We start from the raw sequence: 27,997 nt of genomic DNA on the forward strand, positions 1-27,997 counted from the left end.
GTGTATCTTTTGAGACTCAGACAGTGTAATGGGCTGCCCCTTTTGTTTTAGGTGTGCTGTACTCTGGCCAGAAACACTCTCTCATTTTAACTCAGGTTGAAAGCAGTTCAGGAAGGTACAGGGACCAAGTAAAGAAGTATGGAAGTGAAGCCCCAAATTGTAATGTATGGTGGTTAACACAAGAAATAAAACAGTTTTGAATTCTTGGGGGAAAAATTTTTTAAGGAGCACCGTAAAAAGACAGAAGAATACTATATTTTCCAAGCTTTAAATTTTCACAGAATGTCATGTATCTGTAGCAAGCAGTTTGAAACGCAGCAAATATCCAAAGCACCAAAGTAGAAAAAGGCTTCTAAGCAATGTTTCTATCCTATAACAGTCCACTTATTCCATTAATCAGCCAATGTTTTATACTCATTCAAGTACAAGACAACCTACTGGTATATTAATTGCATTTATTTTATAGTGCAGTTCTTCTTGTGATGGCATCCCCTTTAGCATTGTAAGGATACCTGGAACAGATGGAACTGTTCCTGAAAATCCTTCACAGAAAGACAAAATACATCAAGCAATGTAAAACAATTTCCCTTTATTCATGACTTGATCTTGGTCTTCACTGTACAAATAATCTGCTGTGCAAAATAGTTTATAAAATACTAAGAAAAAAGCTTTTGTTGTAAAAAAATAAAGTTTCTAAATATACAGTTACTTTGCACTATCACAAATATTGCCCAGTATTTAACATTTAAATTTAATATCACAATACTCAGGTCCTGTAAACCAATGACCCTACAGGTAAGAAAGCCACTACTGAAACTCACGTTCACTAGGGATTGGTGAAAGATTTTCCTCCTGTCATATCTACACACTTGCACAGCTCTGATGACCCATACTTGGAACTGTACCCATATCACAAAATTAGACACTGGCCATCCTTTCCTCCATTATCAGGTAACAAAATTCCAAGTTAAACGGAAAATTTAGTTGGTGGCAAATTTTAGTAAATCACGGCAATAACACAGGAGCTACACAGTGCAGTCACAGAACAACAAAGGTCCCCAACAGTGCATTTAAACTTTGCTGAGAAGCAGTGTAAATAAAGCAGGCTACACCTGGTTCTGGGAATCAGCACTTGGATTCCTGTCAGTGTCCAAGCTACCTGCCCTAAAAACTCTCTGTGATCTCTATGCTGCAGAGCGACTGCTACCACGTTAGCACGGAACGCCTCTAACAAGTCTGAGCCCTCATTGCTCCAGTTCGCTTTCGTTCTGCAATGTCTTCATGGCCAAGCCCCAGAGGGTCATGCTGGAGAAGAAGGGGCCCTCGCTGCTCTTGTAGGGGGCCCGGCTGCCCAGGGGCTCGGGGCCGTCCAGCGCAGGCACCGAGGAGCGGGGCAGGGGCCCGGGCCCCGGCTGCGGGGGCTCCTCCGCCGGGGGCACCCCCGCGGCGCTGTAACCGTAGGGCGGCGCTGGGGGCGGCTGCGCCGGCGCTTTCGGCACTTTGGCAGCATCCCCGCCCGGCTTCTCCGCGCCGTGCTGCTGCATCACCGACCGCAGCTTGCAGTAAGAGTCCGCGGAGCCCTCCAACTCCGCCGAGTTTCCGGCTGCATGAATGGGAAATTTAACAGACACCGGCAACAACGTGACAGACATTTCTGGGCCCAAAGAGTCGGAGCTGTGGGACTTGTGGAGGTCGGAGGCCTCAGCGTCGCGGGTGAAGTCGTGGAGCGCGGCGGGCCCCTGGCCGCGGGCCCGGCAGTGCATGCGGCGGTGCCGGCGCAGCACGGCCGAGCGGGTGAAGCACTTGCTGCACGTCTCGCAGCTGTAGGGCTTCTCCCCGGTGTGCGTCCGCACGTGCCGCCGCAGGTCCCCGGAGCCCGCGAAGCGCTTCCCTGCGGGACACGAGCACACAGACACTCAACACGCCAACAAACGCTTTACTGACAGAAACCATCAACGACAAGCTGTCCCGTCGCTTATCTACAGCAAACAGGGTTCAAATCTAGGTTCAAACGAGTTCCATCTGTTTTTACAACTCCACTGACTTGTTTCTTCTTCTTGATCTGATTTTCTAACTTGTGTTTCCCAATGAGTGAGTTTAGCTTTTGTCTCCAGAGACAGGAATATCCATTAGTACTTGAAAGCTGTGAGTGCTCTCAGTTTGTCTCAATCTTCATGGAGAGAAAAAAAATTAAACTATCGATTTAATTTGTCTGTCTGGAAAAACAGCATGCTGATAAGCTTCTAAATATATTCCTCCAGTGAGAGCTGCATCATAGACAGAAATTATTTGTTCATTACCAAGGAACTACTCTCAAACTGCTGACAAAATTAGCTTTTTTGTTAACTTTAGGCTAAAAAAATGCAGCACACCTTTTTTTATATTCTAGCCAGAGAATGTGTGAGAACTGTAATTTTTATTGCTGTAAATATTAGAATACAGAAAAATATTCAACTGTTTGTCTATCTTCAAAGCTAAAGACTCAACTAAGCTCAATCACCATACTGCTAAGAAAGGAGTCTGAGGCTGAACCAAGGCAAAGTGTAGAAAAACAAAAAGAGAGAATTGATTTGCAGAATTACCACGACTCAGACACTTCACTTTCTTTAAAATAGCAGAAGTAAGCTTGTGACTTTTTCCTCATTTATTTTGCAAGGATAGATACCAACTAAAACAAACCATATTAAATGACTGCCCAATAAAACTGCAGTCTTAATTTTCAGCAGCATTGTTTTTATTTTGCTAAACAGATTTCTCTTCAGAACAGACATTAAATAGTAACAATAAGACTAAAAATTACTGGAGTAATACATCTGGATATTTTGCATAGTGTGAATGATTTCTTAATGCTTCATCAGATCCTCTTTACACAATTTTTGCCTTTTCAGAATAAGATGACTTGGCTAAAATCAAAAATATTCAAAAGACCACTATAAGACAGAATGAAAACAAGCCTGTTCAATGACAGCAACACAACAGATTGTTTTTGCTTTCCTATCCTGTGTATCTATTTCCTCATCCTGATGCAAGGCCTCCTGATAATATTAGCTTTTTCTTGTGCCTCAAGACAGTGCAAGTAAAACATACTGCAGCTGGTTTTTAACATAGGAAGCTATCCTCCTCCAAAGCTGATTCCTCAGAACATGAATGAAATGCTGTCAAAACAGCATATAATGACAAAAAAATAAACACTGTGCAGGATGCTAAGTAACCTATGAGATCAGAATGGACCCGACCAAAAGCCATTTCCAGACCTCCAGGCAGAATGGCCTATCTAACAGATCTTGAAAATGGGTGTTCTAAAATACTGACCAAGTTTTGATTTTATTCCAGAGGCTGAAGCAAAGTAACAAAAGGTTGTTATCAATAAACTCTGTGGGTGAGTGCAGTTAAAATCAAACAGTATGAAATTGGAAAAGAAAGATCCCATTAATAGCCAAGTGATGTCAAACATAACTTTACATCAGAAAGGACTATTCTGAAAATAAATCTATTTTTGAAGCAGCTACTATGAGCAGCTTTTAGCAAATATATAATGTTGATTCCTCTTACTTCCTTTCTCTATTTTTCAACTGAAATCCTCTTTAAACTTAAGAAAAATTAAGTTTATTGCACCAAATGAAAGACTATGTAGCATGCAAGACAGAAAATTCTGTGATTGACTTCCACAAGGTATTTCAATTTAAAACTGTTTTGATTAATTGCTATTCTGCTGACAGAGGAACTTCTACTCATCATTTGAAAAGCAAAGACACAACCAAGCAATGCACAGTGAACCTTACCACAAGCTGAACAGCTGTATGGTCTCTCTCCAGTGTGTCTTATCCTATGCTTTACCAATTTTCGTTGCATATTAAATGACTTCCCACATTCATCACAGGTGAATACTTTATCTGCTGTATGAGTCTTTTTGTGCTCCTTTAAGTTACTGAAGTTACTGAAACCTACAAAAATATGACAGACTGAGATTAAAATGACTCCTCACTTTTCAGTCAGAAAACCCAAGCCACAAACTTTGTTCTTACACACCTCTGCCACAGATATCACACAGGTGAGGTTTTTCTCCTGAATGAATAATAATATGACGTTGAACATCACCAGAAGCAGCAAATCTGTAACACAACACAGAAACCCAATCAGTGTCTTTATAAGTCCCTTATTTCCCTAAATTATCATATGGAAGTTTGCTTCAATGAATGCCTGATGTTCTATACAAAGACCAAGACCTAAAACACAGATAAATGGATGCAATTAAGACATTTTCAAACTGACAATGTCCAATTAAATTTATGCTGGAAAAAACCTTCAAAAAAACATTGATGTTACTAATTCATTTTGCATTTTATGCTACTTCTGCAATAGTGTATTTACTGTCACCTATTAGCTAGCACAATTATTTAATGCTTTGCTTAAATTTGTCAAATTTCCCATACTTCAGAACTCCATAAAATGTTAAAAAAAAATGTATCACCAATTAATAAAAAAATGTGAGGGAAAGGTAAAAACCAGCATGATTTATTGTAACTCACTCTGTTCAAAATACACACAACAATATATATATATAACACAACAATATAACACATACACATATAACACAACAACAACACACCCAATGCTATTCTTATCTAGGTATCAATACACAAAAAATTTGGACCACAAGCTCTGGTGACACAATTATCTTACAACAAATCAACTGCAAGCATTTATGTATTTTAATCCCATCAGCACACATTTAAGCCCAGTGTCTTCTAAAGACAATTGAGAAGAATGCTGCCTTAGCTCTTGGCCTGCAGTTGATCATGAAGATTGGTAGAAAACAAATTTTTTCATGTTAATTTTACTAAGATGAACAACTCTACTCACCTCTTCCCACAGATTTCACAAATGTATGGCTTCTCACCAGAATGTCGACGTAAATGTGTCTGGAGATTACCTGCCTGAAGGGAGAGCAATTTCAGCACTTAAATTCAGTTTGCCACTTGTATACAGATTAAAAAAACAATGATGGCAACTATGAGACTAGCTTTTTATTCCAGTGTACACTACAAAGCATGTAAGAACTCAAGCATTCTTATCTAGTAAAGACAGACTACCATGTACTTCGACATCAAATTATTTATTTATGCAATTATTCATTGAGAAGAAGAGAAATAGGGGAAAAATAAGAACAAGAAGCCTGAAATCAAATACTAAGAGAAAAGAAAGACCTATAATTGAAAGTAGATCCAATTATAAATGAAAATTACACTATCTAGAATGCAGTGAAAAAGAAAACTTACTAACTTACTAGCAATATGGTTCATGTTAGTCTCACTTTCCCTGTCCTACAAATAAAATATTGTTACACAAGAATGTCTGAATTCACCTACCAGGTGATTAAAAATAAAAGAATAGGGTTAGCATTTTTCTATCCCTAAAATACTCAAACCTGAAATTATTTGCTCATATCAAAATAGAACAGGAAGTACAGAAAAGAACAAATAGGACTACTGCTAATACCTATCTTTCCTCTCTCAGTCCTCTAAAAAGCATGTAATCTGGTCAGCAAAACAGATGATGACTAGATAAAACCTTCTCAATGAATCCAACTTTTTTTGAAATGTTTTAAAGCCACTGGTCCTTGTGAATGGCTATTCCACTGTGTCCAGTTCTCAAACCACAAGACACACCTTGCAGAAGAGCTACAGATGTTACATACATTGTGCAACACTTCCACAGTCAGTTTTTAAACCCTTCTGACTGATAATATTGCCTAGTTTTTATTTAACTAAGGAAACATTAAGTCCTTTACATCAGGAAAGAAAACTTGGGATGCAAAGATTATCATCCTCATCAGTCACAATAAGATTAATTCCTCCTGACTAATTTAAATAATAAATTACCTGTTATGATCTATCACTGTAATCAGACTGGATAATATACCAGGACTCAAGTACTGCAGACACACAGACACACACACACAGAGGACAGTATCAAATGGATCAGTGTTTGAACCTCCAAGAGCTTTCTTTAAGCCTTCTAAATTTTTTCAGACAACAGTGTGACTGAGCAACAGTTTTTTTAAGGCCAAACTTTCTAATACTGAAGTCCACTCAAAGAAAGGCATTTGATACTCATTTCTGGGGAAAAAGAAGGTGAACCATGGAACAACTTTTGCTTTTGAAGGACAAGGGATTTTATGCCACAGTGCATTTTAGAAAAACATATAGAAAAAAAGACAGAACCTTTACTTCTATCCATGTCACAAACAAACTCTATCATGGGCCTTTGAAAGTTATTCCAGATAAGGACAGAGGGTGAATTTGAAGTGCAACAACTATTTTGAAGCAGTTCCCTCAAAGGCATATTAAGTGAGAACAGAAACATTTTACAGAAAGCAGCAAGTAGATCTGTTTCTTTATTACAAACCCATGTGCTTTCCTCCTAAAAAGGGCAAATACTACTAACTGTGCTAAGACAAAAACCAGCAAAAACATCATTAGCTTCTATTCTTTCTGAAGCTTTAAAGCTGGCACACAACCTTGGCTAAAGCATCACATGCCATCCCAGTGAAAAAAAAACCTAAAGGGACTTCTGCTTGCATTTCAGTGCAAGAACAAAAAATGCACAGAAGAATCCTCTAAACGGTCAGATGGACCTCCTCACAAATTTGGAGACCAGAGAGATACACCAGACTTAGTTCTCCTGTAAATGGCAAGCTTTCAAAGTGAAGCAACTCATGCACATGGGCCCCAAAAGAATCTCTGCAGAGGAGGAAAAACACAATATCCTGGATGACCACAGAGAGTTCACATCACAAGCTGTGTACAAGCAGTAAGGGAAGATGCAGGCTTGGAAGTAAAAAACAAAAGTTTTCCTCAAAAAATCAAAGACTTTTATGGCTGTTTGTTCCCAGCTGTGAGTTCCCACATCGATTTCCCCTACTTCTTTCATTTTCTGCTCCACATCCCAACACAGCACATCAGCTATATCCAGCAGGAGCAGACATCCCACCAGCCCCAACAGCTGCACTGGCTCAAAAGCACAGAACATGAAGGCTTAAATAAGAAAAGTGTTCCTATTTCTGTGCCTGCAGACAGAGAAGATAAAGGACAAGATTGGAGATGCTATTTTAAGAAAAAGTAGATAGTAATTATCCTTGCATCTTACTTTCTGCTCAGTGGAATCTTACTTATTTGCAGCATAGCTCTAATTCTTGAACCAGGACCCATAAGAAATGTCAAATCTATTTGATAATAATTATGTAATCTTAGTATAAAAATATGCACCTGTTTATTGACTGCTGTACTTACATTTGTACATCTCAACCACAAAATCAGAATGAAATAGACATTTTGGAAATGTGAGACAACTAGATACCAAATTTGTAAAAATACAAATTAATTGTGCCCAGAACAGGAAACAAACACTGGAGGGCAAATAAAGCAGTATAAACGTAGGCCCTTATGTAAGTATGGAGTTTCACATGAAGTTTTTTTAAAATCATAGCTGAGTTTTGCCACTTCAGACAGGCAGTGATGTTCTACTGAAAGAAACTAAGCCAAATTATACGGATACTATTTTTTTATCTGACTCAAATCTAATTAATAATTCATGTCATTTAGAAAAATTAAACTGTATAGTGAATACAACATTATAATAAACCTTGATCCTGCACTTTTTTTCAGACACTGTAAAAATGCTATTCACAACACACCTCTAAGCATAAAGCAAAAGAATAGTTTGGAAATGAATGTTCTTTGAATTTCAAATATAATTGTGGTTCTATATACTTTCTTATAACATTCATTAGAAGGCCGAATACATAACAAAACTACTGAGAACAGACAGAACCAAATATATAGAATGCATCTGAGAAATCTAAAACATTCAACATGTTATTTTCAAATAAGCCATTTTAATAATTTATCCCTAAAGTGAATTCTGTCTTTGAACAAAAGAAACCCATCTAATCTTAAACTCAGGATTTTTAGAATCAACACATTTCAAGTGTAAGTACCATAATACATAAAATATTCCCACCTGTGAGAAGTGTTTCCCACAAATGTTACATTCAAAAGGTTTCTCACCTAAAAGAAGAAACAGAACATAGAACTTCTAATAGTTGCAGTAGAACAGAAATATTTAAAATTGGTACACTTCCTTTTAAAACATGTAATGCAAGAGTAAAAAATATCCCCAAAAGAACACTTACCCATGTATTTAAGGGGAAATTCAAGAGGGAAATACCCCTTTTATCACTAAGTTTGTAAGGCAGATTTGCACAGAATTTACCTTTCAAGACAAGTAGAATAGTTTTGATATGAATGGGTGCAGGTTTTAATATTTTTAAAATACTTTTGATTTGAAATGAAAGCAGCATCATACCACCAGGAAGAACAGAATAGATGACAAGGCCCAACAACAACAGTGATGGCAAGGGCACCTGTTTTTTCCCTTGCACAGAGACCCATTATTAAAAATTAGGAATGAAGGGAAGCTAATTTAGAAGAATTGTGGGTTTTGATTTTAATGCCTTCCACATCTCTGCTCAGCACACAGCCATTCACTTCCAGAAAATACATATTTGCCTTCAAAATTTTTTTGCATCCTATACAAAAATACATGAAGATTATCCAAGTATTTTGCTCCAAAATTCTGAATTTATACATTAAAAAAACCTGTAAAACTGTTATCCTTGAATCCACAAAAACAGACTGGCAGCTTTACTAAAAACTGGTGCAGCCCACTTTAGCTTTTCAAAATAACTTGCCTCTCAATCTAGAATGTGACTGTACAAACTTCAATTCTCTTGCTGTTAACTTAAGACAAATATGTTTTCGTAATAACTTTTTCTCCTCTATAACATTTCATAAAGGTGTTTTTTAATTTCCCTTGCTTAGTTCTTGGTTTCCTAGATTTTATACTGTTGATAAAATTTTATGTGCATCTTTTAGAATTTTGAAAACAAAAATGATGCTCAAATACCATTGATTCAATTACAGTCACAAGTACCATCATCTTCCATGAGTCTAACTGCACATTTGTAATCTGTCCTACATGTGCAGGGCAACAAAACTAGTGTAAATCCATGTGATTTGAAAACAGAATATTTCCAAAGGGAAAAAGATCTTACACTGTGTTTCATCTTGATCACGATTAATCAATCTGTCCAAAGATTTTTATTTACTTCTTTAATTTTAATTTTCCAACTTTACAGAACACCTCTTGGCTTCTCTTCCATTAAGTATTCTCTACATCAATATTTTTCCTCCATCCTTGGAAATCTTACAAGCAACATCCACCACATCCAGGTGTGGGAATTCCATTTTCCTTTCCTCCTGCCAAATACAGAAGAAGTTCTTCCAACATATTTTAGGATCAAGGACTAAATGCAATTCTCTTTAGATTTTAAAACACAGAGTAAACGTGCAGTTATGTTACTTCACAGATTGCAACCTTGCAGTTAGTCTGACAGCTTGAGGCTTTGTCTACTTAAGGAAGAATGGAAATCTGGCAGTTTTAAAAAAGCTTTCCTTTAATTAAAGATAAAAATTATGAAACTAGTAAATCAACTATAAAGTCACTCAACTATAAAGAGCACTGAGGCTTGATTTCAGTACAGCTTTAAACTTTCAAACACTAAAAATTCTGATACTGACAACACAAATACAAATGAAACCAATAAGGAGCCAGATCTGTAGCAACTAGGAAGGATTCTGAAAGCCATAAAAACTTCAAGATAATAGAAAATGGAGGATACAAAACACTAGTAAACAATTTTTGCAGAAATTACCTATACAAAAAAAAAATTACTGGAGACCTGAAGAATAGTATCTGAACAGGATGAACAGGAATCCACTCTGAAATGACTAGAGGGAGAGGGAATGAATTGGAAGCTCAAATTTCTCCAAACTATTATTGTAGACTGCATGCAGCCTCATTCCAAATGTACTGATGGATAAAGAATTGGACGTTTTGCCCCCAAGATAAAGATAAAACAAACAGGGTTGTTTATTAAAAAAAAAAACAACAACAAAAAAAAATCGTATCGGTTTTTGGAGAATAATTTTGCACTTGCATAGAATTCCAAGCCACTGAGCTTATCAAGTAATCTACTGCTCTGAAGCAATTAGCCCCACTGTACCTGGGGGTGTATTAGTAAGAATGTAGCTTATAAGCTGAAAATTCTTCTCTGCCTAACACGGGTGAGACAGTATCTGGAGCCCCAAAAAAAGAAGGCAAACAGGAAATCTTACTGCAATCTACAGTAAGGCAGCATGGAAAGGCAATTGCAAGTAGGTGTTCCTGATACCCAGTTTTAGGACAAGAGATGACAGACACAGGTTTGATCAAGACAAATTCCAATTAGATATATAAAAATAATATTTAATCCCATGAAGGTGGTCAGACACTGGGAGTGATTGTCTGGAGAGGCTGTGGAAACTCTGTCTCTGGAGATGTCCAAAATTTTCACTACACAAGGTCACGAGTAAAACAACTCAATCTAATTTGATGTGCCTTAAGCAGGAAAGTGGAGCAGATTACATCAGGAGATCCATGCCAATCTAAATTATTCTATGATTATACAACTGTCAATAAATTCCAAACCAAAAGCATCCTTTGAGAACACCAGGATTGTATCCTTCTTGTTCAACACCCTGCAAGAAGATAAAGTACACAATAGTGGGATCTATGGCTGGATCAACAGCAATAGAGAAACTGGGGAAAAGTAGTAACTGAATACAATTTAGATGGTGCTTAATCCAGGGGACTTCACTTTTGAACCCTTGGGCTGCCTTGTGCTTTCTATCTTTGGTTCAACATTCTACAAGAAGAGGTGAAGAACAGAGCAGTTATTAGTGCTGTGCCAGCTCCAGAGGAGAAAGTCATGGAGGCAGAAGTGGTGTTCCTGACGAGATCACAAAGGTGAGGAGCTGTACTCACTAAGGCAAGGAATGCTGGAAGTTGTTGGAGCAAAGCTCTGAATGAAAAGGTTGAGGATCAACATGGCAGTGCTACTCTGTTCCTACGGCATTCCATCCTGCCAAGAGCTCTGAAAATATATAAAATACCCCAACAAAACCACTGGATGTTCCTGGACAGGTATGGACTATATAAAAGAGATACACTTGCTTCCTTTTTTTCAGACCAGTCAATATAATAATAAAAAACAAATTATAACATTCAGCCAAAATCAACCAAAGTAAACCAAAGTCAGTGAAGTAAGCTGTTTACAGGTTCCTTTAAATGTCCATGAGCAATACAATTAAAATTGCCAGACATGCCAGTACAATGACTGGTGAACACACTTTGGCTGCCTTCACATAGAAAACTCACCAATGCACCCATGCTAACCTGCAAATTCTTTAGTAGTTCCTAGTGTTCAGGAATGGGGACAGAGAATATCACACATGATATTCTTGACAACCAGACCAGCACAGCACTTGTGTAGAAAGAACTGTCATTTTTGGGTTAAAAAATGTTTGCCTGTGTGACATATCCATTTCAGCTTCCTCCATCTCTTCAGCAAAGCTGTACTGGGAGGGCTTTCAGTGTCCACTCTAAAACTTAAATGCCTGGTAACCCTTTTGCTTAGCTCTAGAAAATGAATGTTTTTAACACAATTGATTAATTAGCAATCTGCTATGCTTTCTGAAGAGGAAGATGAATAGAAATGGCTTTTAGCACACACTTGTATTACTTAACTACCAGTGTACCTAACAGTAACAACACCAATGTGCCCTGTACCTTCTGCTACAAGTTTTTCCAATATCAACATTCTACTCACTACCAACTGCAATTTTCCAAACACTCTTTTTGCACTAGTTGGGTATTTAAAATAAATTAACACGAGTAACAGGGAAATAACAGGGAATAATTCCCAAAAATAACAGGGAAGCAAACAGGCTTTTCTACTAACATCCTTGCCTCAGTTTTTCCATCCTTTGATGTGCTTATTATTTGTTAAACTTAGGCTCTTACACTTTTGTCATCTTAGCACATCCATAGAAGAATGCTAACACTTTATTAACTAGCATTCAAGTCTAGAATTTTTGAAAACTACTAGAAGAAAAGCAGCAGAGAATTCCTGAATCCTGGGGTCTTCTCTAGCACAAACTGACATGTTGCTGCAGCTTCTCCCTTAGCTGGGACTCTTCCAGATGCTCTTGCCTTCTATCTGATCATTTATTTGATACCAGCTCAAGCCAGATGATAAGATTCAAAAAAAGCACGTGGCAAAAAGAGGATCTAGGTAAGAGGCATATACAACTCTCTCACAGGGTAACAAATTTTAAAAAGGTATCAGAAATATGAACATATGGAAGCATTTAAAGCTAACAACTGAAGACTTCAGGAAGCTAATGCAAAATGCTCACATTTTCAGGCTCTGGGAAATTTTTTCTATGAATAAAATAGAAAAACAGACTTTCAATTCTAAGGATCAGTTAACAAAATAAACTCATTAAAATAATATTTATTAATATATATTAATAAATTAACGCTGTTAAGATTTTCATATTTAGTGTCAAAGTACCAGTACATGTGTGATCATTTCCAAAATAGTGTTTATTTGACAAGATTGAGAGAGATGCATTTGTATATTTAATACAATACAGGAGAAAAAAAGCAAAAAATATTCAACAGCTTAACCAGGAGTAATACTGTCTCAAGGACTATGAATCAATGGTTACCTGCCTAACCAAGGTAATTCTTAAAAACTTTTCTAAAGAAGCTTATCTTATAGGACATGCTGGTTAAATTGAACAGACTAATTAATTAATTTGGAGTTAAACTAGGTTTTGTTTTTCACTAAAAAAAAAGATACTTAGAAATAAATCTATGTTAGGTTTAAAAATATTACTGGTGAATTTTTAAAACAAAGTATATTAATTCAAAATTCCCTTTTACTCTGCAACCTGTGAGAGCCTTAGTCTCTAGATAAACAAAATTAAAGCTTTTCTTCAATTTCTACATATTTCTACAGGTTTAAAAAAAATTACTACCAAGCCCCAGTCACCTGTATCTTACAATGAATATGACTAGAGAGAACAGAGGTATTCTAGTATACTTATAGTACCATTTATTTGTTTACACCTTTTATTGTCATCTGGCTCAAACATCCAGGCCACCTGACAAACTGACTAGAAATTACTTATCTACAAAATGTTAGTCAGAATTTAATTTTCATTGAATTCACACAATGTTCTTTGAAAAATCAGCCAAAACCCCAAATACAAACAAGAAATCTTTTCTACAACTCCCAGCAAAACCCAGTATTGCAGTTTTTTATTCCTTATTATCCAATTAAAAAAAAAAACCTGAACATACCACAGCCTTTTGAAAGTAGACCCTTAACCAGCATCTCTGAATCAAGAGGCATGGCAAGATATTCTCTGTAATTAAACTATCTGGTCTGCAGTAACTGATAACTGTACCTGTGTGAGACCTTTTATGTAGCTCCAAATTGCTTGGATGTTTGAAAGCCTTCCCACATAATTCACAAGTATATTGTTTCTGTGATTGAAGAGTCTGTGATTGTCCTTCTTGTTCCAAAGGACCTTGAGATCTTTCCACTTCAACAGTTTGTTCAAAATTCTCTGAATTCACTAAGTCTTCCACTTCTTTTTCATCACTGACTCTAACATCTGTCGTGTCCGTGGTACTTTCATTTACAGGTTCAATTACTTCTGTTATTCTGCTGTCATCTCTTTGGGGCTCAGGTGGCTGCTCTGCAGATTTCTGAGATCTTAGAAAATTTAACTTTTTGAGGTGTATTGCCTTTTTCAGCCGCATCTGCCTGGTGGGCTGCATACCTGTGCTCTCTGCACTTTGCTCTGGAGCAGCTTCGCTTGCAGACTGAACCAGAAAGTTTGATGGTAAATGATCAGAGGTTTCCAGAATACACTCAGAGTGATTGACAGTGCAAGAATTATTCTCTACTGTGTTTATTTCTGTGGATGTGCTGTAAGAAAAGGATGGTTCTGCTCCTCTCTCATGATCAGAACAAGCGTTTTGTTTATAGAACTGTTTGCTGTAAAAGTTGCGCAGTTTGTAGTAGTAATTTGGTTGTTTAAATGGAAGCTCTGTGCAGGTGCCATCTAAGGAATCCTGTGGTGGTTTCTGTCCATCACTTGATGATGGGGTGTGCACATTAACAGACTGTGAAGTGTGTGAGTGGTGCTCAGCCAAGGCTTTGCTAGTTTGTGTGTCAGCTGAGCACTCAGGCAGTAGGTTTGTCCCATAGCTGTCACTGGCACAGCTGGTATCTGTACCCAAGGTATTCTGCAGGGAAAATACACTATTACATGGCATGCTGCCTGCCTGCTCCACAGCTGTGGAAGACTTTAAAAAGGTGTGGCAAATGTTCAGCACATTTTGCACTTGGAGGCACTGTGCAATGTCCAGCATAGCTTGTACATTGTCCTGACTAAGATCCAGGTGGGAGGTGTACATGAAGTCCAGGATCTGGCCTATGCCACCTACATTTTTAATGTCCAAGTGAAACACATCATTCTTCTGGCCTGAAGAATTCTGGAAAAGGGTCCTGATAAAATAAGACAAATATTCAAGTACAAACACAAGTAATTCACTAACATTTCAATAAGAAAAACATACATGCATCTCAAATAGGCTGCTTGGTATGAAAGAAGTTTGTACTCTGAAGCCTTAGCTAGATTGCTGTGTTTTTGAAGATGAATTTCTCAAAACTGCTCAATTACTTGTCTTATATATTAGTTCTACATTAGTGCACTTGAAGTATAAATCAAAGTAAATGATCATTCATCTAACTCCAATTCTGTATTTTTTATGTTTTCAATTAACACCCTATGCTTGTGGTTTCTTATCCAACCTTCTTCACATATTAGGTGTAGTGGTATATTTATGGACAATTTGCAGAACTAGTTGACTCAGAATGGTTTTCCTCCTTTCATCATGTCAAATCAAACAGGACATAAGAAATTTTCTAGCAAAAAATAGAGAAGATAGACCACAAAGTCAGCTAAACTCTTCTCCTCTGGCAACTGAGCTTGTCCATTGAACTCAATCAGTAAGCCTATCAAAGTTCTTAGCATTAGTTCTTTCTCCACAAATACACAAGAGGACAGCAATATTAAACAAGAAGATGGCATTATTTTCAATTTATTCTGTCATATCAAAAAAGATACTTTTTTTTTATTGTTTTTGTTCCTTACTGGCTAAGAACAAAGTAAAAGAATAATGAAGAGTACAGGCACATAATCTTAAAACAGCAGTGCAACCAATACCCACTACATTGTCACTGAATCCCTAAGGTGAATGAATTCACAAATATTCTTACTATTTGATGTAAAGTATTCTCAGCATCAGAGATGTAGTTCTTCACATGCACAAGCAGTCCTAGATCAAGAGGGCTCATATTCTCTCTTAGTCAAGAACTTGATACCTTCCCATTAAAATCCTGATACTCCCACAGTAAAAAATGGCATATAAATAGGGTCAGGGCACTCAGTTACTTTCCTACTTTAAAAAAACACCCCAAATTTGATGGTTTCTCTTTGTGGGCAAAATTTCAAATTTGGTTTTGTTTAAAGGGTGGCATGATATCCATGAGTTCTAAATCTTAAAAAAATGTGAGTCTATGCTGAAATTTTAGAAATGCAGGATATACTCTGAAGCCAGTGCCCACATCCAAATTCTTTTACAAATCTAGACCATCCTATCTAAATTAAAATCAGAACTATAATGAGCAGATCTGGGTTGAGAGCCTAAATTAATTAACCACTTATATGCTATTGAATTTGAATAGGAGTTCTTAGTTCTTTTTAACTACTTTAAAAGTTTGGTCTTTGAGCATAATTGCACTTCATCAGCAGTACATCACTAGAGGAGAAAAAGGAACCTCTTATATTTTTTTCCTCATCATAAGAATAGGTTTCTTACAAATGAATTAGCAGTCAAGCTTTAGAGATGTTTCAAAAACAAGGTCTAAAAACTGCCAGATCTAACAGCTTACTCATAACTAATACAAAACACTAAGCTGGGAGATGCACCACCCCCCAAAATTTGGAAGCACAATTGAGGGCAGGACAGAAGGGAGAAAACAGTGATGTGGCATAATAGGCCACCTGTATACTTTAAAACACAGCTGTTGTCTGTGAGAATCTGAATAAGCAGAGAATCACTAATAACCTATATAGTCACATTTTATTTAGAATAGGATTGATTGAACAAGTCCCATTATTTGGAAATAGATAACGTGTTATCAATTATAACCCCTATGTGGCTCTGTTCATATTCTCTACTATGTTCCTTGACTAACAATTTCCCTTTTCTCCTTATACTGCCAACAGTTACTCACTCTGTGACCAACAGAAAAAAAAATACCCTTCTCAGAGAAAACAGCAACGTTTTCTTGCCAACGACATTTAGCTAGCTTTTCCAAGAGAAGAATTTTCTATCACATACCTGAAATATTGACTGAAAGCAGCTAAAACATTTTTGTGTGCTTTGAAGCAGACACCCTTCACCACCAGCATGCAGTCACAGAGAAGCCCCTGGATGCGTTGCTCGTGTAGCTGCTGGAGAAGATGACAGCTGTGGCTGGCAACAGTGTCCATGCTAAAAAATCACATGAATTACCTACAGTGACATAAAATGCTAAAGTGAATATTAAATTGCAAAATTAATATAAAATATTAATAACATTTTTACAACGTGTTTTAGCTTTCAAAGGAAACAGACTTCAGTTTACACCTGCAATTTGATCGCTAATGACATTTTTCTGGTTAAAGATGAGTCACAGTGTTGCTCACCAACAGATACACATCAAAACACATATTTTAACAGAGCCTTACTTACAACAAAGAGCATCTGCAAAAATCTAATGGTGCTGCCTATAAACTGAGCTCCAGAACCACAAAAAATTCACCCCAATTTAGACAAGTTCCACAATAATTAGATTCTAACGCAAAAACATATCACACGTACAAAATCAGTAGCATTTATGGCAGAAAACCTCATTTTCTTCATCCTCTAAACTCCAAAGGGAGAAGAACATAGTACTACTATTATTTGAGACATTTGTTGCTGTTCTAGCTATGTACATTTCCACTGTGGATCTGATTAATCAGAAAAATTAGCATGGTATTGTTTTCAATACAATGTAACATCTAAACAAAAAAATCCCCTCTTAAAAGGGGACAAGTCAAATTCCAACACAACACACTGACATTGAATTCTATACTTTTTTTTTTTTTCCTAACAAGGATATAACGCTTCCCCTGTGTGCTTGTAAACATGACAACTCCAACTATTAGGACAATCAGAATTTCTAGTCTTCTAACCAGGAATGAAGGAGGAAAACCCTTCTATTCTAACGAATGAAGAAGGAATCACTTTCTGTTAAGCACGACCGGACAGCGGCTGCCCCATTCTCAAATCTCATGAACGATAAGGGCTCCGCATTTTATTTCACCCTGCTTTATTCTGCGATTCCCTGCCTCCTGATGTATTACATGGGCGGACTGTTATATTGTGCTTTTTCTCTATTAACGCTTATCATGTTTTGACCAGGCTTTAAAATAAAGAAAGCAAATCAATTTGCTTTCTCCGTGAGCATCTCCCAGCACGGCATCCTGCAGTTACTCTGACAGTGAACCGCCTCTCATCCATCATGATGGAGCCTGAGTCCGGCGGGAGCGCTCCCGGGCAGGGGATCCCCTCCGGCCCGGCCGCTGTGCACGGCGCAGCTCAGCTCCCCTCAGCCGCGCCCGGGCAGAGCCCAGGCTGGAGGAGAAGGGGGCAGAGGCAGGGTTTGCCTCATTCGGGCCGGCTCTGCCCGGGGACAGGCCGAGGAACACACGGACACACAGCCCCGGGCGAGGGAACGCGGCGCGGCCCGGCACGGGCGGGACAGCGCCCCAAGGGCAGCAGCCGGCCCTGCCCAGCCCAGCGCTTACCGGCTGCGGCCACCTCCCAGCTCCATCCCCGCCAGCGGCCGCTTCCGCCGCCGCTCCCTCCCCTTCCTTCCCTTCCCCTTCCCTTCCCTCCCTTCCCCTTCCGCCGCGCGGGGCGGGGGCAGCGCAGGCGCGGGCGCTGAGGGACGGTGCGGGACCGTGCGGCACGTGCCGCGCGGGGCGGCGGCGCTGAGGTGAGGGGAGCGGGAGTGGGGATGGGGCCGGGGCACGGCACGGCACGGCACGGCACAGCACAGCACAGCACAGCACAACACAGCACAGCACAGCAGGGCATGCTGCCCAAGAGCGCGGGTGGCGGCCCCGCCGGACTTCCCACGCCTTGTGGGCCGGGCAGCCCCCGGCGCTGGCGCTCGGCGGGGCCCGGCCGAGGCGCGTCTGCAGCTGCGGGCAGCGGGACGGAGCGGCGGGGCCCGAGGGGAAAGCAGGGGGATGTGCGCGATATAGCGGCCTGGGGGGCGGTACGGGGGTCACCGGTTTCGGGGCTGGGGTGGCGGGTACGGTACTGGTTCTGCGGTTGGGTGATGGGTACGGGGGTTACTGGTTCTGCAGTTGGGTGATGGGTACGGGGGTTACTGGTTCTGCGGTTGGGTGATGAACACGGGGGTTACTGGTTCTGCGGTTGGGTGATGGGTACGGGGGTTGCTGGTTCTGCAGTTCGGGTGATGGACACGGGGGTTATTGGTTCCCCAGTTTGGGTGGTGGACACGGGGGTTATTGGTCCTGCATTTCGGGTGGTGGGTACGAGCGTTACTGGTTCTGCATTTGGGGGATGGACACGGGGGTTACTGGTTCTGCATTTCGGGATGGACACGGGCGTTACTGGTTCCCCAGTCTGGGTGATGGATACAGGGATTGCTGGTTCCCGATTTTGTGGAGAGCATCAGGTGAAACGCACTCTTGCACGTGCAGCACCAGGCTGCTCACGGTCTGTCAGGGGGTGCACTGGTGCATTTTGCTTCACCCCTCCAAGTGTTTCTTTCAAGCCCTAAGTTAAATCTTCTTCTTGTATTCCTAGAATTGCGCTTCTGTGGGAAGGAAGAGGCTCCTGACCACTCACCAACATGGTAGTTTTCACATGCAATGCATGTGGAGAAGCTGTGAAGAAAGCACAGGTTGAAAAGCATGTGAACATCTGCAGAAACTGTCAGTGCCTGTCTTGCATGGATTGTGGCAAGGATTTCTGGTATGTAAACGATGGGAAATAGCCTTGCTCACTCTGCAGACACATTTGCTCGCTCTTGTCACAAGTAAAAGAGATTTTCACTGACAGCTGTGTCATAACAGAAATATCTGTGGTCTTACAAGCATGTCCTTTAAGTGCATCACATTTTAATAATTTAAACATTGGCGGTAATAAGGTTTAAATGATCCCCTCAATTAAATCATCTATTACTTCAGCATGTTGGTTAGCTAAGTGTTGCATAGTTTGAAGCATTTCATGAACTGTGGTTAAAAATCTCTTATATTCAGGGGTGACGACTATAAGGAACATGTGAAGTGTGTAAGCGAAGACCAGAAATATGGTGGGAAAGGCTTTGAAGCCAAAACTAACAAAGGAGATGCTAAACAGCAGGAATGGATTCAGGTACAGTTTGTACTGTATACACCTACAGTAACTAATGCCTGTAATTATCCAAGACAGAAAAGAGCCTATACTGGTTCAAGCCAGAGATCTGTTTTTACCAATATCCCCAGCTGTCTTCTGGCATTTCCTTGGTAGGTCTGCATTTATCCTGGTAAGAAATGTGTCATTTGTTTTGAATCTATCTCTTACTGGTTTGATTCAGTGTAATGTTCCCAACTGCATGCAGAGAGACATTGGTAGTTGTCCATCCTTTTCATGCCATTTATGCTTTTGTATACCTCTGTCAGGCATCCTTCCCCTTCTCACAATCTGTTCAAGGCTCAAAAGTCCTACTCTGCTCAGGTTTTCTTCATATGTAAATTATATATTTGGTCTTCTAAAATCTTCCCGCTTTACTGTATGCTTGTGAAATGCTATTCAAGACATGAGTGCACCATAGATTTACTACGTGTCATAATTGCGTTTTCTGTGTCCTTTATTCCTTTCTAACTCTTTTTTTGGGGTTTTTTTAGGTCAATTAATCTGGTGTTAGGTGTTTTGGCTTGGTTTTTTTTTTCACTGCTGATGATCATTGTGCTGGCATTTCATGCAATTGGCTATTTTAACCCAGAGATCTTCTATCTAAGCTCCAATGGTCAACTAAAGTCTGCCATTTTAGATGTGAAATTAGGGTTGCTTTTCCTTTTCTTGTTGTTTCACATGAATTTGTGTTGAATGTATTTCACCTTTTTATTACCTAGTCACTCATTTTCTTAAGGTCTTTCTGGAATCCTCATAGTCCTCATCCTGAATAGCTTCATACCATTGGGAAAATTTTCTGTCCTCTTGTCAGATATTTTGTAAATATGTTGAACAGGAGAAGCTCCAGCATGGATACAAATATCTCCTACTATTTCTGTCTTACATAAGAATCTACACTCTTATGGCTGTCCTTCAGAGGGTTTTGGAAAGACCTCAAACACTTCTTTAAAACCCTATTAGTAATAAATCAAGTCACATTTATGCATGGAATTGTTGATTTCCATCATGTAGAACACAAGAGCACAAGGTGCTAAGCTACATGTATTCTTGAAGCATATGATGTATGCCACTAAAGTCAGAATGAGTGCCCTTGAGATTGAACACTGAATGCATTTGTAAAGGCAGCAGTGCTGTTGCTTATGAACATTGGTAGTAATTCCTATGTAGAAGGATGAGGGATTATTACCAGACACCTTCTTCTGATAGTCTTAAAATATTCACAAAGCCTTCCAGCCATCAGGTTTTCAGAAGTACAGGAAGGCTCTACAGTGTCCACTGACGGCACTCTTAAGATACTGAGAAGCCCAGAGCCTTTTTACTCCCACAAGCAGCAGTGCAGTTCTAGGGACTGCATTGAGGCCCTGGTCTAATCTCTCTTCTCTGCTGCTGACACCCATAGCACAGGATTAATGCTTGTTGAAGCTGGCACTGCTGCTAGAAGAAATGCATGTCAGCTATGGCATCAAAAGTAAACCTGATTTTTCATAATTAACTCCAAACCAAAAAGTTTGCTTTTCTATAATGCAAGTCTTTTTCATGCTATCAACTTCTGATACAGTTAGTTTCATTTGAAATGTTTTTATTAAGTTTGTAACTGATTCATCAGAAAGCACTGGTGAGCAGTCCTGCTTGCCTCTGCTTACTACATAGGTATAAATGTTTATATAGATAACTTTGACACATTTAATGAGCTATGATAGAACCAAAGGTCAGTGTTTTTCTCACGGTTTTTGAACATTTCCTATAAGTGGACTATATTAGTTTTGGGTGCTGGGTGATTTCTGCCCAGTGTCTTTCAGACTTGCACACCTGACATGTGCTATTTGATCCTTATGATGCTTTGCTGATTTAATTGTGTTTTACTTCATTCAGAAAATTCATGAAGTAATGAAGAAGCCCAACATAAGCCCTAAAGTGCGGAACATCCTGGAGCAAATACGAGCCTTTGATAACATTCCAAGAAAAAAAGTAAAGTTTCAGGTATGTTTTAATAGACATTTACAGTAATCAATGTATAACTAGACTTTTTTAGGGAATGCCACTCTCTTTTAACAAAGGTGGGACCAAATTGTTTATTTGGGCATTTGTATATATTGTGTCATAACTGAATTTCAAATAGGCAGTGGTTGTAAAATACATTTATTTGCTTAAAAGGACTCTTGGTTTACCAATTGAATTGGATGTTAAGCCAGAAACTGAATTTATAAGCTTGATCTCCATATGTAGGTGTGTTCTGTTTTCAAGACCTTTCTTTTTTGACTATTTGCTATTTCTGTATAGTCCAAATTCTTAGATTTAGTTTTAAATATTTCTTTCTCTTTGTTTTTTCCTGGAGGCAAGATCCTGTTTTGAGAGTTTTCCTGTTACTCAGTATTCTGACAGAATCTCCCACTCTACACGCTTCAAAGTAAATTACAGATGTGGAGAATTTACTGGATGTAAAGAATCTCATTTAAAGTAAAGAATTACTCACAAACTGGTCTTTTTTCCCCCTCTCTGTTCTGTGCCTCAGACTGTGAGGCTGAGAGAAGATCAGTCTTGCTTCCAAAGCACTCAAATAGAACTTAATAGAGCTGTGCTGAAATTGCTGCTAGCAAACTGAAGGTTAGAATTTTTCCCTACAGAATTAATGTTCCGAGCAGGAAAAATGGTATTTTCCAGAAGCCTCTTTTTGATAAGATACACTGCAATGGAAGATGAAAAGTTTTTGTAGTTAGTTGTTCCAGTTCACTAATGCACATTTCCTGGGGTTTTCATTGCAATGCAAAAAATCTTTATATTACATTTAACATTGAACTCCACATTTCTAAAAGTTGATCTCTTGCAGATAGTGTGAACAGCATAATTTACTGCTATGTTTTCATTTTCATCAGGGACACCTGCAATAACCCAAACAACTTTCAAATACTCGTGGTGGCATATTTGCTTAAATTACACTCTCCTGTGGTAAATCAAGGTATCCCTTTAGGAGCATGACCATATGTCCAGTACACAAATAAGATCAGATCATTAATGTTTTAACTCATGGGAACAGTCAGAAGATTTGGTAGGACCTTAACATAACCATTTGTATCAAGAGCTTGAGGATTGTCTTTTTTATATATTTACCACTCGGGGAAAGCTGTTGGTCAGACAACTCAGTACCTAGACATTACATGAAACAATTTAGCAAGGAGGCTTGAAAGATTGATAGGAGTAATCTCTAACCAGATTTTAGTCAAAAGCAGTGATTAGATTCTTAAATGGAAAATAAAACACAAGAACCAATGGTATGGTAAAGAAGAAAGAAAATCAGAGATGCATGTTTTCAGTTATTGTTGTTTTTTCTATGCACAGAATTGGATCAAGAACAGCTTGAGAATTAATGACAGCAATTTGCAAGATCAGGTGTGGGATGTTTTCTCAGAAGCAACCAGAAATGTAAGTTTAACTGGAGGTACAACATTATAAAATGGGAATAAACTCCAAAGTGTTTGAAGGAAAACCTTTTGGACTCCCTTTGTAGATGTTAGTGGAAACACTGTCTCCCATAGTTCCAGTAGATTATGTTTTACAATGTAATAATTACAATGTAATTGACTAAATTGTTTATTTGTGGCACACAAAACTGTGGCAGAAGTAGTTGTTCATACTGGGTAGGTTATGATTGAAAACTTAGTCATGGTGTCATGCTAGTGCCATGATAATCAGAAGGCTAATTTATGTTACTAGTACATAAAAAAAGGAAAAAAACACTGCCTTTATCTTTGTTCCAATCTTTTAGTACACACTAAGACAGAATAAGACATATTTCAGATTTTATTGGTCTCAAATTTACGTGTATTGGAATGAGAAATAAGTGCACAGTTGACCTATTTCATCAGTGGGGAGAGAGATCCTCCAGTTTGTGGCACAAGCTCTTCCCATTTCTTTATCCAAATTGTGGTCTCACTGACCTTCTGTCAGAGGTTAATTCTTTGGTATTTTATTACTAGCTTAGTGTGTTTGGTAGGGTGTTGTTTTGTTTGTTTGTATCTATTGCTGCTACTCAAAAGCTGTTGGAGAAGCTCATTTCTCAGTTGATGCAAAGATGCTCTCCTCTCATTTCCTCCACATTATTTTGAGGAAGAGCATAGGCACAGTTTTGGCTTTAATCCCTTCTTGAAAATGCTTTGTGTTTCTGATTGGATGATTCCAATTAAGTTTATTTGCAGTTTTTCTGAGGAATCCAAATACAAGAACCAGGAAAGGAAGAAAGAAACACATTGACTAAAGAATAGGAACATAACATTAACTATGGACACTGAAGTGCACTGTTTTGCTTGAGTATTAATACTGACTTTATACAACTTCACTAAAGTCATAAGCAGTTCTCTCTTAACTTAAACTAATTTTTAAGAAAGTCATCAATCTAAAAACCTTTTATTTAAACAGAAATTTAAACAATTATACTGTCCACAGAGAATAGCATTAAAGTAAAATATATAAAGCATCATTTCAATTTACCTTTAAGAAGCCTTAAAAAGATCTTAAAATATGATTTTTAATACATACCTTGAAGGGTGTGTACTCAATGGAAATTCTTAACTAAAATTCATATTTAATTAAAATAACTCTTTATAAAAACATATTGGTGTTAAATTGCTTGTAAAAAGATCTATTCTCTTTCTAAATAGCTACACTAACATTTCAGTACTTGTATTCCTCTTGTAATTATTAAAATTAAAGTTTAAATTGAACATTAAATTTTTCATTAATACATTAATTGTTCTGTAAGAAAGTCTTTATGTGCCTAGGAACATTAAAAGAAAACCAAGTATGTTGAAAAAAATCAATTAAAACAAATTAGAGTATTTTTCTTAGCATCATGCCATAATGAGTTGTTGTCCCAGACATATCCAAGACAGGGAAGTGGATGGCAAAAGAGGTTATTACTCAAGGGCTGTGTATTTGGGAATAAGTTCTGCATCTTGCTGTAATATGCTGTAGTTTTGCTTGTGTAAATTAGAGAGTTGTCACTTCCTTAATTACATTTAGCAAATAATTTAAAACCAAATCGACACACTTTAACTAGGAATTACATATGTGTAAGATAACATTTCTTCTGTGGTTTTAATTAGCACTTAGTCTGTTAAGTTAAAAGAAGCACCAGGCACATTATTTCACTAGTGCTGCTTCTCAGGTAACTGGTGATGTCACATGTGAGCAACAGTTGCTAATGATCTAGTAGAGGAAAATTGTAATGTCAAAAAATGCATGCAAGAAGTGTAATAATCTTTCTTTCAACAGACGATTTCAAGTGACAAAGAACAAGACAAACCACAACAGATGGAAGAGCAGCAGTCTGCTGAAATTGGGGAAAATACAAAGGCAGAAGAAAATGGAGTTACAGATGGAAAAACCGAGAAGAAAAAGAATAAAAGGGAACGAAAAGAAGAGAGACAAAAGAGCAAAAAGAAAGAAAAAAAAGATTTGAAATTAGAAAACCAGGCAGAAGTAAAAAAGGGCAAAAAGTCCAAGAAAGGAAAAGAGGGCATGGAGGATGAATCTGAAATAAATGGAAATGGCAATCACATTGAAACAGAAGAGGATACAAATGTAAAGAAACGCAAACATAAACATGTAGGAGGTATCCATCATACAACTTATATTCTTGTTTGTTTTGAAGATACTTTTCTCAATTCCAAAGCTCAATAAACTACTTAAGTAGAATTTTAAAGTAGTGCATTAGATATACAAATCAGATTATTTTTAACAATGATTACACTTTTCTTTTATAAAATCTAAACCACTTAGCAAATACAAACTAATGTTACAAGAACAAAAACTTAAGTCATGTCAGAACTTCTAGTTTTAAATCTTTCTTATCTATATTTATCCAATTCCATCTTCAGAGGAACCTCTTACCAAAACAAAGAGAATGAAAACTGAAAGCATTTCAGAAGACATGGAGACAGAAAATGTCAATGACAATGAAGAAAATGTGGGAGCAGATAAAGGTATTCTTAAAAGAATAATTTAGATAATTACAAAACTACTCTGCAAAAGTCCTAGTGCATGATATAAATACAGCTTCTGTAGCAAGCCATGATATAAATTGTACCTCAGTGTACATAAATGTGTGTATATTCAGTATACACATCTGTTCCAGAGTAAGTAGCCTGTGCTACTTAACACCTGATAACAACTTATTTCTCTAATTTGTTAATTGTGCTGTGCTGGCAGCCTTTGGCTATGCCTGGTTCCAGTGTACACTGAGGTTTCCCCTCAATGGGTCTCCTCTGTGCCATGCATGTTAGGCAACACAACAAAAAGGGTAACAACTCTTAGACCTCTTGGTATCTCTCATATCCCCATTTTTGTGAATCATAAATTGGACTTCAGATATGTTGGACCTGGTTTATACTTCAAAAAACCTACTTCTACCTATCACCTGACACACTCTATGTTTGAACATACAGATCATTTATCTGGAAAACACCAGTTAATTACCTCTGAAGGTGATATGGTCAAATTTGGCTGCCTGTGCTTTAAGTGTGAAGGTACAGGATCTTAACTATTCCCATATTATTTAAGAATTTTTGCTTAATAGCTGAAGTGCAGAAGTTAAGTAAAAAGAATTCTGACCCTCATTGTTCAAGTACTGTGTTGATTCTTTGTCTCTATTCCATTATATATTCAGAAACAGCTGATTACTTTATGCTTAAGACATCTTCCTGTTGTAGGGTCAGTAAGGTAACAACTCTTGTGGTAGCCAAACTGATTACAAAATTAGGAGAGTGATGGCTGGTTACTAGTAGAGAAGAAGACATGGAATACCTCCTTTTACTAATGATGTTGTACACCTTATTATTTTCTAGGTAAATTCAACTGGAAGGGAACTATCAAAGCAGTTCTGAAACAGGCTCCAGACAATGAAATTTCAATTAAAAAACTAAGAAAAAAGGTACTGTATAATATGGGTTTTTTTTAATCTCCTTTGGTCTTGTGAATTTATTTGTGTAATGCTTAAGATCAGAAAATTCTGGGTTGCATAAACAAAAAAGTTTGGCATTTTTTAATGGAATATCAATTAACAGAATTCAGCTGAAGGGCAGGATCTCTTTTGCTTACTGAATTAAACAAGAAATTCACTGCTAGTTCTGCAAAGGAGTAATAGCACAATAGCTTCCATGCCACTTTTAATGCAGTTATGTAAATGTATTATTGCTTACAATGGAATAATCTTCACAGACTAAAAACCATTTCTCTGTCTTTGTGCAGGTGATAGCTCAATATTATGCAGTAGCTGGTGAGCATCACAAAACAGAAGAAGAGATCCTAGTCACATTCAATAAGAAAGTGAATAACAATCCCAAATTCAGAGTTCTAAAGGACAAAGTGAAACTTGTGAAATAAACAGTTTGTATACTTTTCATAGCTGTTGCATTTTAATCTTGCAGATGGAGTCAAACTCTTCCATCAGCTGTGCAGATACTATGCATTGGTATATTTTTAAATTGTGTATGTGAAATCAGAATTTAACTTTTAATACTGGATTCCTCCCCTTTTTCTAGATTAATCACAGAACATTTTCAGATATTTTATTTTTTGATTTATGGAAAATGTATATTTTTTGGTACAAGTTTTGAGAGGCGTTGAAAATAATTGCTGGCCTACTGTATTAAGATTGTTCCAATAATTAATATAATTTATAGGCATGAATGTTTTTCAGTACCTGAGTTGTGTGGCTTTTTGCAGGAGCTATTTTCAGAGCAAATAGGATTTTCATATTCAAAAACCCACTGTGGAATAAATGATTTGTTATACTAAAATTTAAAATGGTATGACTGATACCCACTTTACACACTGTGGATAGTGTATGCAGCATTTAATAAACTGTTTATTCTGTGTTGTAAAATGCATAAATAAAGTGTTAGATTTGTGTATGCAATATTGCACATGCAGTGAAAATCTCAACACTGAGTTACCTGCATATGCCTTGCTACTCAAAGTCTTGGTTAGTAGTGCAACTGACTTCAGTAGAAGTGGTTGCATGGACTAAAAATCAACTGATGAAATAGATTACTTAAAAGTGCAACCTTTAATGTAATGAGTCATGTCACTTTGAAATTGCATAATAAATCCACAAATTGTACATTATTTGAAGAGGCTGTAGTATTGCTGTCACCAAAACAATTTAGCTAGGCCAGAAATGTTATAGGTATGTAAGAGACAGAGCTACCTGGGGAAAGTTACTTGAAGTCTTACAGGTTTTTACTTGAATGCAAAATTACTTCCATGTAGGAAGTTTCCTATTATGACATGGTCTGTTATAAACAGCATTATAAAGCAGTTGGTCATATGGTGTTTTTAAAAATTGCTTGGTGATTTCAAGCAGATTCACTTCTATAAAACTTCCCAGTAAAAATATCTGAATTTATAGAAATATTGAATATATTAAAGGTAATACCTACCATAAAATTAATTGTGA

At 37.8% G+C, this 27,997-nt stretch overlaps 2 protein-coding genes across 2 annotated transcripts; one reads left to right on the forward strand and one right to left on the reverse strand.

The window, feature by feature from the left end:
- Positions 1 to 569: 569 nt before the first annotated feature.
- Positions 570 to 17,996, reverse strand: ZBTB49 (zinc finger and BTB domain containing 49). Its single transcript, XM_079306856.1, has 8 exons — positions 17,922 to 17,996; positions 16,429 to 16,602; positions 13,419 to 14,527; positions 8,023 to 8,069; positions 4,864 to 4,937; positions 4,030 to 4,112; positions 3,783 to 3,944; positions 570 to 1,891 (listed from the first exon to the last, which is right to left on the reverse strand). The coding sequence occupies exons 2-8, from the start codon at positions 16,578 to 16,580 to the stop codon at positions 1,245 to 1,247; spliced, it is 2,274 nt and encodes a 757-aa protein (XP_079162982.1). The 5' UTR covers positions 16,581 to 16,602; positions 17,922 to 17,996; the 3' UTR covers positions 570 to 1,244.
- An 80-nt stretch (positions 17,997 to 18,076) lies between these two features.
- Positions 18,077 to 26,939, forward strand: LYAR (Ly1 antibody reactive). The gene is made up of 9 exons (XM_079306857.1): positions 18,077 to 18,112; positions 18,955 to 19,122; positions 19,410 to 19,524; positions 21,418 to 21,525; positions 22,882 to 22,965; positions 24,814 to 25,153; positions 25,419 to 25,523; positions 26,385 to 26,470; positions 26,788 to 26,939. Exons 2-9 carry the CDS (start codon positions 19,001 to 19,003, stop codon positions 26,920 to 26,922), a joined length of 1,095 nt encoding a protein of 364 aa, XP_079162983.1. The 5' UTR covers positions 18,077 to 18,112; positions 18,955 to 19,000; the 3' UTR covers positions 26,923 to 26,939.
- The last annotated feature ends 1,058 nt before the right edge of the window (positions 26,940 to 27,997 follow it).

Source organism: Erithacus rubecula, assembly GCF_903797595.1.
Source record: "Erithacus rubecula genome assembly, chromosome: 5".
Lineage (NCBI taxonomy): Eukaryota > Metazoa > Chordata > Aves > Passeriformes > Muscicapidae > Erithacus > Erithacus rubecula.